Raw genomic sequence first — 16,128 nt, 5'->3', positions numbered from 1 at the left:
AAGAACAGCAAATTCAAATTTGACTATCATATTTCAGTGTCCCATTGCTACTATTATAAATTTCTAACTTCTAGACTTACACCTTCAACTGAAATTTATTCTCAAGTCTCCATAGATGTAAAAGAGGCAAAGGAAGGCTGGAGGGATCCTCAGTTAGGAAAGTGCTTACTGTGAGATCAGGAGGACCTGAGTTCAATTCCCAGAAGCCATGTAAGACAGCTAGGCGTGGTGACTCATTAATCTCAGTGCTGGAAAGGCAGAGCAGTTAATTCCCTGGGGCTCACTAGCCAGTCAGCACAGGCTAACCAGCAATTACCAAGTCATGTTAGAGACCCTACCTCAATAAACAAGGTACATAGCACTTGAGTTTGGCCTCCACACACAACTGCATACACCTACACTCAAGTGCACATGCCTGCACACACCCATATGCCTTCACACTGACATGCATGCACACACACACAATACATACCAGAGGCTAAGGGAAAGTTTTTGCCTGAAGGATAGATACGAATCATACTCACATTGCAGGCATGGTGGTACGTTCCTTCAGTCTCAGCACTCAAGAGGCAGAGACAGGTGAATCTCTGAATTCAAGGCCACCTGGTCTACATAGAGAGTTTCAGGCAGCCAGAGCTACACAGTGAGAACCTCTCTCAAAAAATAAAACCAAATAAAAAATAATATTCATGTTGGTGCTTTCTTCCATTTCTGTGTTCTCATCTCTGTGCATACATTCCTAGAGGTATGCTGTCAGCTCCCATCCTTCCCTGTTGACCGTCATTTTCTGATTCCCATCTGCACTGGCTGCTGGCACCTGAAGCACGGTTTTGATCTGCTTCTATGTATTGCACAAATTTGTACTTTAGACATTCTGCTTATTTCTCTCAACAATCATGCTACTCAAGATTACTTTCTTTATATTACCAAGTTTTACATTTTTTGTTTCTATCTGACAATTTTATTTTCTACCTATTAGTCTCATGGTTATTTGTCTAGGTTCTGCAAATATGAAACAGCAGATATAAATTTCCAAATAATGAAATAAGAGATCATATAGTTCCAATTTTATTATTTTTATATATCCTGGTTAACACAGAGTAAATTAGTATAATGCCAAGCTTGGCTATAGTTAACTAAAATGCATAGTAATAGGTTGTATAGTTAGACATTTCATGTAAGGCATCATTCACTAGTGAGTGATTACATATTTACATATTTTTAAAACATGTAATCTTCAATTTCCCCACCTGTTTATTGGTCATTTACTCATATGATAATGTCTTTAATAATAAACAGAAGGTACAGTTTCATTATTTGACAATACTTGACAATTTTCTTAAGGAAGTTAATGTCTTAACCACATTTTGATTAAAATGTATACCTAATAGAAGTAATTGTCATTTAGTATTTGTGATGGTCAATACTGGTGGTCAGCTTGACAGGATCTATAATCACTGAATAGACCAGACGCTGGGCATGTCTGTGAGGGGTTATGTTGGTTAATTGAAGTGAGAAGGTTTACCCTAAATATGAGTAACATCATTCCATGGGCTGAGGTCCTAGACTGAATGGAAAGGAGAAAGCTAGCTCAACAGCAGCATTCATGTCTCTCTGCTTCCTGACTGTGGACACAGGTGACCAGCTGCCTAAGTTGCCTGCCACTATGACCCCACCCCCATACACTTTTCCTGCCCTAAGTTTCTGTTGTTGGGTATTTTTGTCACAACACTATAAAAAGTAACTGAAACAAAATTCTACTGAGAAGTTGGGGTCATTGCTGTGAACAACTTATTGCCCTGTGGTTGTTCAGCCTTTGTAGTTGTTTGGCAAGAGAAATGTGGAAGAGTTTGAAACTTTGAGGGAAAGTCCTAGAGTGCAACCTAAGCAGTACTTAACAAGTCATTCTGGTAGGGATTAAAGGATTAGTATGTCAGAAGCACAAACAGTAGACATGGCCAAGCTCCTAAGGTTCAAGGAGGAACAAAGACTCTATTGGGCGCTAAGTTAAGTCTACCGGTGACAAAGAATCTCACTGTATTCTGACCCTGTCTGAGAATGTGAGGGAGACTGAATTTAAAAGTAATGGACCAATGTGTTCAGCAAAGGAAATTTTAAAGCAGGCTAGCGTTCATACTGTGGAATGGCTACTGCTCACTGCTTTTATCCAGGTCTACAATAAAAACGGACAGAAAGATGGTTTTTGTTTTTATTGTTTTTAATGTTGCTGTTTGGGGAGGAAGAAATGATGAACAAGTGTAAAATTGAAGACAAGATAGGTACTGCCATAATTATTAAAAAGAAAACTTCAAAAAAGAGAAATCTGATGCATGAGAAACAATAGGAAAGATACCGAGGGCAAGACCACACCCATGGAAGGTTCCATTTTGAAAAAATGCAAGTTCACTTCAAAGGAGAAAGCATAATTCAGAATGCCACTGAAGGAGTTCTCTAGAAAAACAAACCAAATGTTTCTCCAGGAATCAGTACACAAAGGTCCACGTTGCTGTAGACCAGAGAGCGCCAGGTTTTAAACCAAGATACAGTAGAACTTGGCAGCAACGTCTGTGTGGTACTGGCTTGGCAGGCATGAAAGACACAAAATTGAGGGGTCACAGAGGTTTGTTCGGTGATTCCAGAGATCCACTAAGGCTGGGCAGTGTTTATCAGTCCTGGAGTCCCTTGCAGAGAGACCCTAAGAGGCCACTGCATGAAGCTGTAAAGTGAAGCCTAAGTCGCCTTGGAGACGCCAGGATGTTGGCTACATCAGGATCATGGACCATCTGAGGAGTAAAGCAGAAGGCACAGAATGGAACCTACTTGAAGGAGGCTGCAGTGGTGCGAGTGTCCTGATGATTCCCCCCAAGAGCCCCATACCTGACATGGAACTTTGGAATTTGGTGCCTAACCCCAACTTTGCTCCAGTCTTTCCTTGCTATTCTCCATTCCTCCCTTCTGGAATGGGACTGTTTGATCTGTACTGTTGTATATTGGAAGTATATAACTATTTTTCTCTTTTTAATTTAATATTTAGAGTTTCATATGTAAGTACTGTAGTTCCATCATTTCTACCTCTACCTCTCTCTCCTCTTCAACTCCTCTCACGTTCCCCCAAGTCCCTCTCAAGTCCACGACCTTGATGTTACTGTTTACACACACAGACATGCACACAGTTTTATATAAATGCAACTTGCTGCACCTATTTAGTGCCACTCATAGGTCCATGTGTTAGACAGACCACTTAGGATTGGATAACCAATTAGGGGCCTAATCAATAGAGAAAACTGATTCTCCCTCCCTAAACAGCCATTAATTCCCTATAGTTTTTGTGTATGGTGGAACCTGCTGAGATTCCCTCCATCCACAGTGGGATGTCAACTACTGTGGTCATTAGTCAAAATCTTTTTCAAGCAACCATATTGATGAGATGCCATGGGTGTAGCTTCCCTGTCATACCTTAAAAACACAATCTTACAGCAGGCATCCTGGTTCTCTGGATTTTAAAACGTTTTTGCCACGCTCTTCTGCAGTGTTCTCTGAGCTTTAGGTATATAGTTTGTGTTGTATGTAGATGTACCAAATGGAGTTGGGTACCTCACAGTCACTTCTCTGTGTTTTGACCAGTTGGAGATTACTGTAACAGCCTTCAGCCACTGCAAGAAAAAAAAAAGCTTTTTTTGATAAGGGGTGTGAATTAAACTTAGCTGTGGGCATACCCCTTCTGAGAACTGGATGGGCGATGGGATGGGGAGAGACGAGGGGCGGGAGAAGGGGAGGAAGGGGGAACTGGGTTGTATGTAAAATGAAAAAAAAGTTAAATAAAAAAAGAAAATACAGATAAATTATACTTGATTAGGAAAGTTTCAGTAGTAGATTATCCTCTGTTGTACAGGATTTCAGAATGAAGAGACTGCCCTGAGTCTCTGAAAAGACTTTGCACTTCTTTTAAATAGTGTTCAAACTGTTAAAGATTATGGGAACTTAAACTGGGTGCATTTTGCATTATAAGATGGCCATAAGCCAGGGGGGCTAGAGAAATAGCTTACCAGTTAAGAGCACTAGCTGTTCTTCCAGAGGACCCAGGTTCAATTCCCAGCACCCACATGGCAGCTCACACCTGTCTGTAACTCTGAGACGTGACACCCTCACACAGACATACATGCAGGGAAAATACCAATGCAAATGAAATAAATGATTTAAAAAAAAAAAAAGCCAGGCAGTGGTGGCGCACTCCTTTAATCCTAACACTCTGGAGGCAGAGGCAGGTGGATCTCTGTGAGTTCAAGGCCAATCTGGTCTACAAGAGCTAGTTCCAGTACAGCCTGCAAAACCACAGAGAAATCCTGCCTCAAACCCCCACCCCACCAAAAGAAAAAAAGATGGCCATAAGCCTATGGGGATAAGAAATGGCTGTCAAATTGACAAGGGATATAGTGATTATAACTTGACTGATCTAGAGTCACTGGAAACAAGCCTCTCGGTATGTTTGTGAGGAATTTTCTAACTTAGAAATTGAAGTGATAAAACTCACTAGATGTGCAAACAGCATTCCATGGACTGGTACTCTGGAATGAACGAAAAGAACAAAGAATGCAGTAGCATTCCTCTCTCTCCATCTCCAGATTGTGGACACAAGGAGACCACCTACTTCAAGCTCTTGTCGTCATTATTTCCTACCATAACAGACCATACCTCAGAACTGTAAACCAAAATAATAAATTCTTCCAATCTTAAGTTGCTTTTGTCACAGCACCAAAATCAGTAACTAATCCAGCATGTCTATAAAGGGTAATGATCATAGACATCTCTTTAAAGTAATTCTTTAAAAAGCAAAAGTGTGAGAAGGAAAGTTAAACTGCTAGCTGTCTCTGAAGCTGGGAAGAACTCCCAGTCTACCTACTTCAGTGTTTCTCCTGCAGTTTGTTCTCTATTTGCCATATCCTTGTTCAGTCATTTTACACAAATAAACTTATTCTAAGTGCCCTTTCCAGACACTAGCATTCTGAGGGATCTCCTCTAATTTCTATTTAGGGTAGAATTTTCTCCAAATTTTCAAAATACTGAGTCTTGTTTATCTAGCTCAATTAAAACTCTTGATTAGATAATAGAACTTAAAGGTTTTTCCCATGTCCATCACATACACATTATGATCACTGCTTTAATTTTCAAAAAAAAATGTAAACTTAAAAAATGTAATTCATCATAATTACTTTTGTAGGAGTTTTGCTCCACTCTAGTCATAATACATACATAATACATAACAGATTTTTAAATCTGGTGTGTATCCTGTCAAAAAACTGTATCTGGGGCACTGAATTTAAGAAATCTAATAACTATAATTCCAGATTTGGAAATTTTTTTAGAAGCAGGAGAGCACAAGTCTTCCTGCATGTCAGCTTCCCAGAGATGGCCTGTCAAGCCCCTCGACAGCTGACACTATCACCTGACAGAGAATTCGTTATGGGGAAAGGTGCTTTTGCTTAAAGGAATACAGTTTAAAAGTAACTAATTCAGACTTATGTGTAGTTGAATGTTTTTCTCTGTTCCACTTGTTCCCCCTCAACTAGCTTCTATGCCATTCACAGGTCCCAGGAGCCATTTTCAAAATAATCACTCAGAGACTAATTTTAAATATAATTGTTTGGCCAATGGCTCAGGCTTATTACTGGCTAGCTCTCCCTTATAAATTAACCCATTTTTAATAACCTGTGTTTCACCACATGGCCAGGACTTACCGGTAATGTTCTGGTATCTCACCCCTTCAGTGGCTACATGGCGCCTCTCTGGCTCTGCCTTCTTTCTTTCTCCACCTCTGTTTGAATTTCCCACCTAGCTATATTCTGGTTGGCCATTGGCCAAATCAGCTTTATCAACCATTAAAAGCAACATACATTCACAGCATACAGAAGGATATCCCATATCACTTATTAATGTCATTCTGGGTCTTCACTTTTTTCTTTCTTCCACTTCTGAATTCACTGATAATCTTAAAGCTTCAAGTTGTTCATAATGGTCCCTAATAATAATATATTTTGAAAATATAGAAAAGCAAATTGTGATAATTTTCACTTGAACAGAGTGGTAGGGCCTTTTAATCCTTAGTTATTCTTGTTTTATGTGTAATAGACATTTAAGAGACTAATTTAAAAAGGTTGACAGTGAGATAGGAAGTTACTTTTATGACTAAGTCTTAAAGATGAGATGAAATTAAAAAGTATATGATAGTTAACCACAATGTTTCAAAAAAACTATCCTAATTTCCTTAAGATTTCATAGATTTCAGTTCTAGATAACAATGAAATGTAGACATTTTGACATTTGTATTTATGAAATTTGGGGCTCTCATAATCTTTCAGTTGCCTTAATATTTTCTCTGTTGGGTGGGACTTGTATTTATAATAATCACAATTCATAGTAGTTGAATTCCAGATACTATTTTGGATAATCACTTGCATCATTCTGTTGTGTTGTTGTTATTGGTTTTTCAAGACAAGGTTTCTTGGCCATCCTAGAACTCACTCTGTAGACTGAGCTGGACTCAGACTCAGAGATCCACCACCTGCCTCTGCCTTCCAAGTGCTGGGACTAAAGGTGTGCACCACCACTGCCACCCAGCTCATTCCCCTTATTTTTTTTTAATCTAGTTGGATAATCTCAATTGTCTGAGATGCCTTTGTAATTATAATTTTATCACTCTTACACAGTTGTTTCTATATGTACATATATAAAACAGGATATAGGAAATGTATATTGATTATAATATTATATTAATATCATTATTAACAAGCCATGTGCATTAGAGATCCTATAACCAATTCTACATTTTTAAACAGAATACAAGGCTTAGAGACAGTCTCATTTTTAACAGATGGGTTTTGGAGGTTCACTTCACACATCATCCTATATCTTTGTTGAAAGTATCAAACAGGCAACTGATAAATACCTCAGATTTTGTAGACCAGTGTTTGTGGATCTATTTCTAACTGAAGGAAACTGGCCAAAATCTGATTTGTAAAATACAAAACTTAATTCATTGTTAATATTTAGTTCTTTACACATAAAATATTTAACTTAAGACTTCACTATGTAACTGAAGTTACTCTATTTCTGTCTTTATTGATGGGGGAGTTAAGAAAGGTTTTCAAGTAGCCCAGACAGGCCAAAAACTTGTTTAGCTGAACATGACCTTGAACTCTTGATCCATCCTCCTCCACCTGTGGAAGGTTGGGATTATAGGCAAGTACCACCACACCTGGCTTTTATCTCAATGGCTGATTTTAAAATAACAGTGGAGAATGTAAACAGTCTTTTCCTCACCTCCAATGCTACCAGACATTTTTGTTGGCACTAGTGTGCATTGTGGATAGTTCTGTTTTCTTAGCATGCCATCGTATGAAAAAGGCAGAAATGCTGGAAAGAATACACTGTTTGATTTTTTGACAAGACTTTAGAAGTTAAAAACTTCTTTTAGAGAAATTAACTCAAAAAAAAATAGGTAGATAGGTAGATAGGATCTTGAAGAGTTGGGGGCCAGGAAAAGACTGATCAGAATATAGCGTGTGAAAAAAATACAACTAAAAAAAGATAACTCTTAAAAAATGCTAACAAAAAATACTTAACTCTGAACTTGGAATATAATAAAACTTATACCATACAATTGGTTTACTTTATTCACTTTCTTCTTAAATGTTACTTTTTAAATCACGTGTCATCATTGCTTAAGTTGGGTAGACCCATTACAGAGAATTGTCTTCTAAATTGTTGTAAGAAATGTCCCAAATTTTTCCTCAGAACATTTTCATATGCATCTGCCAGTTGATGTTTTTTTATTAAGAATCCTTCAAACCAAATGCCTTTATATACTCTGGGTGAACATGACTGACAGTAAGTACAGTGTTTATGTCATTCCAAAAGAATATTTTCTGTTATTTTCTAAGTACTTTACTTTGTTTTGTAGTAAAACAGAAATGCAATTAAAATCTGTCTATATAGGGTCATGTGTATCATTTTAACTGTTTCCTCAGAAATAACATCCTGCTTAAGGACTTGACTTGTCAAGTTTTATTATGATTATGAATCTTTGAACTATCAACTTATGAATTCAGAAGCAAATCCCTTCATCTTCCTGTGACTTGCTTCACCTTCATTGATGAGCAACAGATGTGACTTTCATTATCTTCATAGACATCCAGGCGATAGCACAGCAATTAAGGGGACATAACTAGTCTTGGAGAAGACCCAGGTTTTGTCCTAGCATCATATCAGGAAGCTCATACTTTAGTCCAGTTCCAGGAAATCTGACATTTTCTTCTGGTTTTTGTGGATATTGCTTACATATGGTGCATATAAAGACAAGCAGGGACACATACAGACATACATATATAAATAAAAATATTTTTATTTTATGTGTATGGGTGTTTTGACTGCCTATTTATTTGTGTACCAAATGCCTGCCTTGTGCCTATGGAGACCAAAAAAGTGCACTGGGTATCCTGGAATTGGAACTGTAGTTACAGACAGTTGACTGCTGCCATGAGGGTGCTGGGAATTGAACTTGGGTCTTGTGGAAGAGCAGTCTGTGCTCTTAACTGCTGAGCCCTCTCTCCAGCCTCTAAAGGAAGTAAACTTTAAAAGCAAAAGAAACCACAACCATTGACCCATATATGGACAAGATCTTGTCAAGTTCTGCTTCCACTTCTGTTCCTCATGCTAATAGCTTGCTTTTCCCTGCTCCAAAGTTTTGTTTTTATTTTACTGGGAATTTCAATTAGATTTCTGCTTTGAAACAATCTCATGTAACCTAGACTGACCCTGAACATAGGTAAGGTTGACCTGTCTCTACCTTCTGAATACTGAATTACAGTTGTGTGCCACCTGGCCCAATTTTTTGTGATGCTGGGGATCAAACCCAGGGTTTCATACATTCCAGACACTCTACCAATTGAACTACATCCACAGACATCCAACTATTGATCATAAGTACTAATCGTAAACATTATTGAAATCAAGACATGGGCATGAAAGGGAGCACCAAAAAATGACTAAAATTGTCTAATTTTTAAATTTTTCATATTAATAAACTTAAATCATCACTCAAACTACTTCTCAAAAATGAAAGTCTAGAAATGCAGTTGATACAACCTCAATTGTTTCATGGAATTGAAATTTAAGTATATGAGCATATTCCAAACTACATGAACTTTCTGTATCCATAGGCTGTATATGTAAAAATTCAATCAACTGCAAATCAAAAATATTTTAATTGTACCTGTACTGAACATGATGCTTTTTTCTTGATATTCCCTGAACAATACCATATTATAATTATATAATATTTACATTGTGTTAGTACTATAAATAATCTAGAGTTGGCTTAAGTATATGAGATATGTGCAAAGGACATGCCATACTAGGGATTTGAATAGTAACCAGTTGGTTTACTTCTAGGGCTCCTAAAACCAATCCCTTATGATTTCTGAGGGAGGTCTGGAGATGTAACATTAAACTCAAAAGCCATAGTTTGAAAGCATATCGAACACCAAAGGCTAGACTATTGTATTCTTTGACTTAGTTCATTATTTCCATTCTAACCATTGATACAGTGCTATTCAAACTGACTGAATCATGTTTAGAGGAAAGCCTTTTCCCCTGTTATAAACCTGAAATTACAGAATTATATAAAAACTCAAATGATCTTACAAATTCTAGTGTATCTCATTATACATGCCAGGGTTGTTTTTGTTTTTAGAAAATAAAAGCTTTACTTCTACACAAGGGTGAGTAGCAGACACACTCAATATTGAGTTTGTTTTTTCATTTAATATATTCTCATGGTTCCCCTTCCCTAATTTCTCCCAGATTCCTCTACCTCTCCACCCACCCAAATCCACATCCTTTCCTTCTTTCTCATTAGAAACCAAACAGACATTTAAATAATTTAAATAAAATCCTATAAACCTGAATAGGACAAGACAAAGCAAACAGAAAAACAAAGAGTCAAAGAAAAAGCACAAGAAACATATAGACACAGAGACACATGTTGGTAAACATAGAAATCCCATAAAAACAAAATGAGAAACCATATATAAGGAAAAGTGCTGTAAGGTGTGGGGGCGAAGTATTGCCCAGACAAAGCAGTCTGAGACAAAAATACTACTGAGTTCATTTGTCTTGGCCATCTACTGCTGGGCATGGGGTCTGATCTTAATAGTGTTTTGTATACCCAGTGAGACTCCATTGGAGAACTAATTTTTCATTTGTGAGGGTTTATCAACTGGAAGTAAGAGATACCATCCAGGTTAGGAATGGGGGTTTCTGTCCACTTTCATTCTCAACACTGGGACCCTATGAGGCCCAGACCTGGGCAGGTGCTGTGCATGCTGTCAGTCTCTGCTTAGTTCATGTGAGCCCTGGTCCTGCTGTGTTCAGAAGGCCTTGTTTCCTTGGTGCTCTCCATCCCCTCTTGTTCCTACAGTCTTTCTGCCTTCTCTTCCACAAGGGTCCCTGAACACCAAGGGGAGGGTGTGATGGAGACATCCCATTAAGGACCAAGTGTTTCAAGGCATCTCACTCTGCAATGTGTCCTATTGCTGGTGGTTCTCTTGTCCCACCATGTTCTGCTGCTTCAGCCCCAAATGAGCACACAAAGACTTATATTAATTATATAACTGTTGGCCAATGGCTAGGGCTTCTTATTGGCTAGCTCTGTCTTAATTATTAACCCATTTCTATTAATCTATGTATTTTCACATGGTCTTTTCTTACCAGAAAATGCCCGGACCTGTTACTCCTTTGGGGGCTACATGTTGTCTGTTTCTGACAGGCGCTCTCCACCTATCTTTCCCAGAATTCTAGTCTCCTATCCCACCTATCTTCCTGCCTCATTGGCCAAACAGTGTTTTATTCATCAATAAGAGAAACATACATACAGAAGGACATCCCCCATCAGTGTCCAGCTGTGGGTCTCTGTATTTGTTCCCATCTGCTGCAGGAGGAAGCTCCTCTGATGATGGCTGGGAGCAAGGCACTTATCTATGAGTAGAGAAGAATGTCATTAGGAAGCATTTTGTTGCTACATTCTTTTAACAGAACAGTAGTAATTGGTTTTCCCCTAGGTCCCTGGCCTATCTAGTTTCAGGTTCTTGGCCACCCAAGTAGTGTCAGGGATGGGTTCCATCTCATCTGGAATGGGCCTTAAATGCAACCAGATACTGAGTGGTTAGTCCCACAGCTTTGTGTCACTATTGCACTAGCACATCAACCCATTGTAGATCAGATGTTTTGTAACTAGGTTAGTGCTTACCTTTCTCCTTTGGTAGCATGCAGAGTACCTTCCAGTACCTTAAAAAAAGTAAGGATGAAGACTCTAGGTAGGTGCCAGCTCAACTTCTCCATGTTCAGTGAGTTTTGTAGGTGTCTTCAGCAATAGGGTCTTACATTCAGTTTGTGGAAGCAACCAATAGCCTTGGCAATAAGCTGGGTTGTTTGAGGGCTCCCCGGGAACCCCTTTAGCCACCAACTGGATTAGATGTAACCTAATCCTAGAAGGAGAGTGTTTATTTGGCAACAAAAGATGTCCAATTGGGGCTCTGTCTTCCCCAACTTTGGCAATTTCATTTATATCACCTTCATATATGTACATATCTTAGGAAGCTCTACTGTATTGTTAACATACAACCCCTCATATGGCCCTTCATTTTAGCTGTCCTCAATTTCCTCCCTCGTTCCCCCTTCTCTTTTCCTTCCTGTTTGGTCCTCCCACTCCAGTCCCCCTACAGCCATCCATAACTATTCTATTGTTTGCTCCTTCCTAGGGTAATCCAATCCTCCCCAGTGTCCCTTACTCTAACTTCTATGGTTATATGATTGTAGCCTGCTTATCCAAGACTTAATAGCTAACATCCACATATAAGTGAATATATACCATATTTATCTTTTGGGCTCTGCGTTACCTCACTGAGGAAGATTTTTTTCCAGCTACATTTATTTACCTAGAATTTTGTTATTTTACTTTTTGTTTCTTTTTTCAAAATAGGGTCTCTGTGTGTCCTGAAACTTGCTTTGTTTCAGGGACTAGACTCAGATCTACCTGCCTCTGCTTCCCAAGTTCTGGGATTAAAGGCATGTGCCACCGCACCCAACTGATTTCACTTTTTTTTTCATTCATTCATTTAGCTCATAAAGTCATGCACAGTTACGATACACAATACAGTATGTTCACAATGGCATGGCTAAATTAAACCAATTAACATGTTATATCACACATATTCATCATTTTTGTTTTGAGAACACTTAAAGTATACTATCTCACAACTTTTAAAATATACCATATTGTTATCAATCATATTTATCATGCTCTCAGTAGACCTCAAGACTTCACAGAGTCCATGCCTCTTGTCCAACTGCAGTTTTACATCCTTAAACCAATTGTTTCCCCATTGTTAAAAGACTCACATTGAAGCCTAATAGCCACCATTCTGCTCTCTGTTCCCATAAGTACATCATTTCTAGATTACACATACAATTGAAATTGTGTGACATTTGTCTTCCAGTGTGTCACTTATTTTTTTTTTTTTTTTTGGCAAGCATATAACTTGCACAGGTGAGCACTCACTGAAACACCTTGGATTCATCACATATTTGAGTTTCAATTAGCATATGTATATATACATATATATATATATATATATATATATATATATATATATATATATATAGAGAGAGAGAGAGAGAGAGAGAGAGCGCAATTATGTATACAGTCTTCGGCCTGCATGCCAGCAGAGGGCACCAGATCTCATTCAAGGTGGTTGTAAGCCACCATGTGGTTGCGGGGAATTGAACTCAGGACCTCTGGAAGAGCAGTCAGCGCTCTTGACCGCTGAGCCATCTCTCCATTCCCTGATTTCACTTTTTTAATGGCTGAGTAATATTCCGTTATGTAACTATACCACATTTTCTTTATCCATTGGTTTGTTGACTGACATATGGGCTGTTTCCAATTTTGGGGGATTATGAGTGAAGCAATAATGAATGAACATAATTGAGCAAGTGTCTCTGTAGTAGATTGTGTTATGATCTCCTGAACTCAAGAATTTGTAAAAAGTGCCTGATACGTATAGCCTGATGTCACTCAAGTAAATTTTCTCATAATACTGATTTTTGGTAAACTTTCCTTAGCTTATTATTTATTAAATACAGCACAACATTCTTTCCAAGCTGGAAGACTATTTTGTAATGTCACAAAATATCAAAGTGTTATTAATTAACTGCACATTAAATTAACTGCCCTTTGCTCATTAAAAATAGTCTTTTTTTTTCTCTCCTGGCTTGGTTGGGGATAAAAGTCCAGATAATTTATATAACATATGGGAAGACACAGAGCTGTGCATGTGGTGAGGAGATTTGATCAAGGTTTCAGCATAAATGCTATGGGGGGGGTATTGCATATGTGTACATGAGTGGAGGCTAGAAGAGGACATCAGGTAACCTGCTCTATTACTCTTTGTCTTCTTTAATATAGCATTTCTCACTGATTCTGAGGCAGGTAGCAAGCAAGCCCCAGTGAGCCTTTTGTCTCCACTCCATACTGGACAGCATAAAAATAGGCTTTTAAAAAGTATCATGCAAGTCAGCATTCTAAGAAATATAGGAAACACATGATAAGAAGATAAAGGGTTTCTAGGGTATCCCAGAAAAATCTTCTGGCCTTGAGACAGCAAAAGAGAGCTATAGTTTGTGCCATCTACTCTCTTGAGAACATAACACATCTCAAAATACTTTTGAAACAAAATCCACCACCGAAACATTTTTTTCTACTTCCTCTCATTCTTCTTGCTAACATCTACAATGTAGGCATTCATCAGTCTTACTGTATGATCCCTTCATTTAGTCTTGTTATCTTAGCTCTACCACTGAACTACAGCCCCAGCTCTGCTAGTTGGGGAACTATTTATTATTCAAGCCTGGTTTTGTTATATCCTAGTTTAGGTATTAGACTCAAACCATTTTTAAATAAAGTTTATCCAATTCTTAATTTTTTATTTTTAGTTACATATTTGTGTGTGTGTGTGTGTGTGTGTGTGTGTGTGTGTGTGTGTGTGTGTTTATGTGCATGTGAGTACAAGCACCTACAGAGGCCAGAGATGCCAGATCTCCCTGGAGGTGGAGATGCAGGTGGTTATGGCTTACCTAATGTGGGTGCTAGGAATCAAACTCATGTCCTCTGAAGGAGTAGTACGTGGCTTCTAACAACTGAGCCATCTCTCCAGCCCCAAACTTGATCAAATTCTAAGATAGACTTCACTATCAAAATTGTGTTATGATCTCCTGAACTCAAGAATTTGTAAAAAGTGCCTGACAGTATAGCCTGATGTCACTCGAGTAAATTTTCTCATAATACTGATTTTTGGTAAACTTTCCTTAGCTTATTATTACAATACAGCACAACATTCTTTCCAAGCTGGAAGACTATTTTGTAATGTCACAAAATATCAAAGTGTTATTAATTAACTGCACATTAAAACATATTTAACCCTGGAAGTATCCAGACCTATTATAATAGTCTAAAAAGGACTCGTGACATTTTCCTGGCAGTTACTTGCTCTAGCACTGCCGTGGTATTTCTTTATTAGTAGATATGCTCAGAGTTCTAGTAGATCAGTAGTGTGCTCTACATGCCCACATCATATAACTTGAAACTACATAGTAAAATTTCCCTTTGGAGAAATTTTGCTTCTTAATCTTAGAAGTTTTATTCAGATCTCTTAATTGTATGTAAGATGCTAGTTAAAATTTTAGAAGAACTACTAAAATATTTTTATAGTCAAATGCAGTTGATTCGGTCTGTGTACTACTTCAAAAGTTTTATTCAATATGGCAGAGACGCTACCTCTTCCATGGCTTTATTCTTTAATCCCAGAATTGAACTCCAATCATTTAAAGCAAACAAAACTACTGTTGAGATTTTTAGACAACAGGATTTGCCTCCCCCTGGATGCCCTAATGTAGGAATTTAGTCATTATAGATGTCTTGGTGTCTTAAGCAGGGGAGTATCTAGCAATCTTTGTATTTGCAGTAAATCAAATAAAAGTCACTTGTTGGAACAAAATTTATTCACTAAATGATTTGCTTAACAGTAAGAATAAAATGTATCTGTTAACATTTACTATATTAATAATCTGTTGATTTTTCTCTTGATAGTGCTTTCTTATCCATAAGATCTAATTCTACTCTTATAAGCACATCATTTTTTTAAAAATAAATATTTAAGTAAATAAGCTTAGCCAAAATTGAGAGATGACCCATGGAAAGTATAACATAATTTAGAAATCTCATTGAATATGGCAATTCTTAGGTCTTTCATAAGGGATTTCTTTATACCATAGGATGCCTCCCTGTCTAGTGGATTAGAAAGAAATTTGCCTACTTTTCATAAGAGGCATTTCCTGAAGAACACTGTCGTCAGAATCCAGACCCAGGACTGGGGACGTATGTAGCTCAGTGGTAGACTAGGCTTGACCAGCACATGCACAGGCTTGAGTTAGATCCCCAGTGAGTCTAAAAACAAATCCAGATCCAGTTAATCTTATTTTTTAAATCTTTCCCTTAAGTAATTATAAAAATGAGAGCCATTGAAAGTGCATTAAAACCCTAACTGTCTTTAAATCTCTCAATAGGAGCCAAGGTTACATTCTGTGAGAAGAAGCTTTTCTCATCCTTCATCTGTGGCTTTGAAACCTCGATACTCTCGAAGCCCACACTTTCATCCTAGGAAAGATTTCAGAGCAGACGACTCAGTTTCCACTCCACCTTCCTGTACTGACTTTGTTAAGTAGACTCTTGGGTAACTGCTTTATCCAGAAGTAGAAAATAACTAGGCCTGTATGTGGTCTAGTAACAAGTGAGGTTTGGGGATATGCTTAAGGTTACATGTTTTTGCGTTTTGGTTTTTTTTTTGTTTTGTTTTGTTTTGTTTTGTTTTTTTAAGAATTTTTAAAATCTTAGTAGCCAGAACATGGGAGATGCAGTTAAATCATGGTTTCCTTTATTAACTCAGACACCTAAGTAATATAGAGTTACAAGCCATAACATAACAAGAGTTGTCTCTTACTGTAAGACACTATCTTTCA

At 37.8% G+C, this 16,128-nt stretch overlaps 1 protein-coding gene and 1 long non-coding RNA gene across 2 annotated transcripts in view; one reads left to right on the top strand and one right to left on the bottom strand.

The window, feature by feature from the left end:
* The window catches only part of LOC113833540 (protein boule-like), a 99,600-nt gene extending 83,766 nt beyond the window's left edge, over nt 1-15,834 (top strand). Inside the window, exon 11 of the mRNA XM_027396050.2 lies at nt 15,676-15,834. Coding sequence (XP_027251851.2) covers nt 15,676-15,834 — 159 coding nt within the window. The remainder of the gene's footprint in view (nt 1-15,675) is intronic.
* Nucleotides 1,138-12,059, bottom strand: LOC118238423. The gene is made up of 4 exons (XR_004768668.1): nt 11,303-12,059; nt 10,929-11,031; nt 3,457-3,653; nt 1,138-2,783 (listed from the first exon to the last, which is right to left on the bottom strand). It is a non-coding gene; the product is annotated as an uncharacterized LOC118238423 (long non-coding RNA).
* Nucleotides 15,835-16,128: the final 294 nt, after the last annotated feature.

The sequence above is a fragment of the Cricetulus griseus genome, chromosome 2 (genome assembly GCF_003668045.3).
Source record: "Cricetulus griseus strain 17A/GY chromosome 2, alternate assembly CriGri-PICRH-1.0, whole genome shotgun sequence".
Lineage (NCBI taxonomy): Eukaryota > Metazoa > Chordata > Mammalia > Rodentia > Cricetidae > Cricetulus > Cricetulus griseus.
The sequence above is the reverse complement of the archived record's forward strand: the minus strand, read 5'-3'. Positions and strand labels throughout refer to the sequence as shown.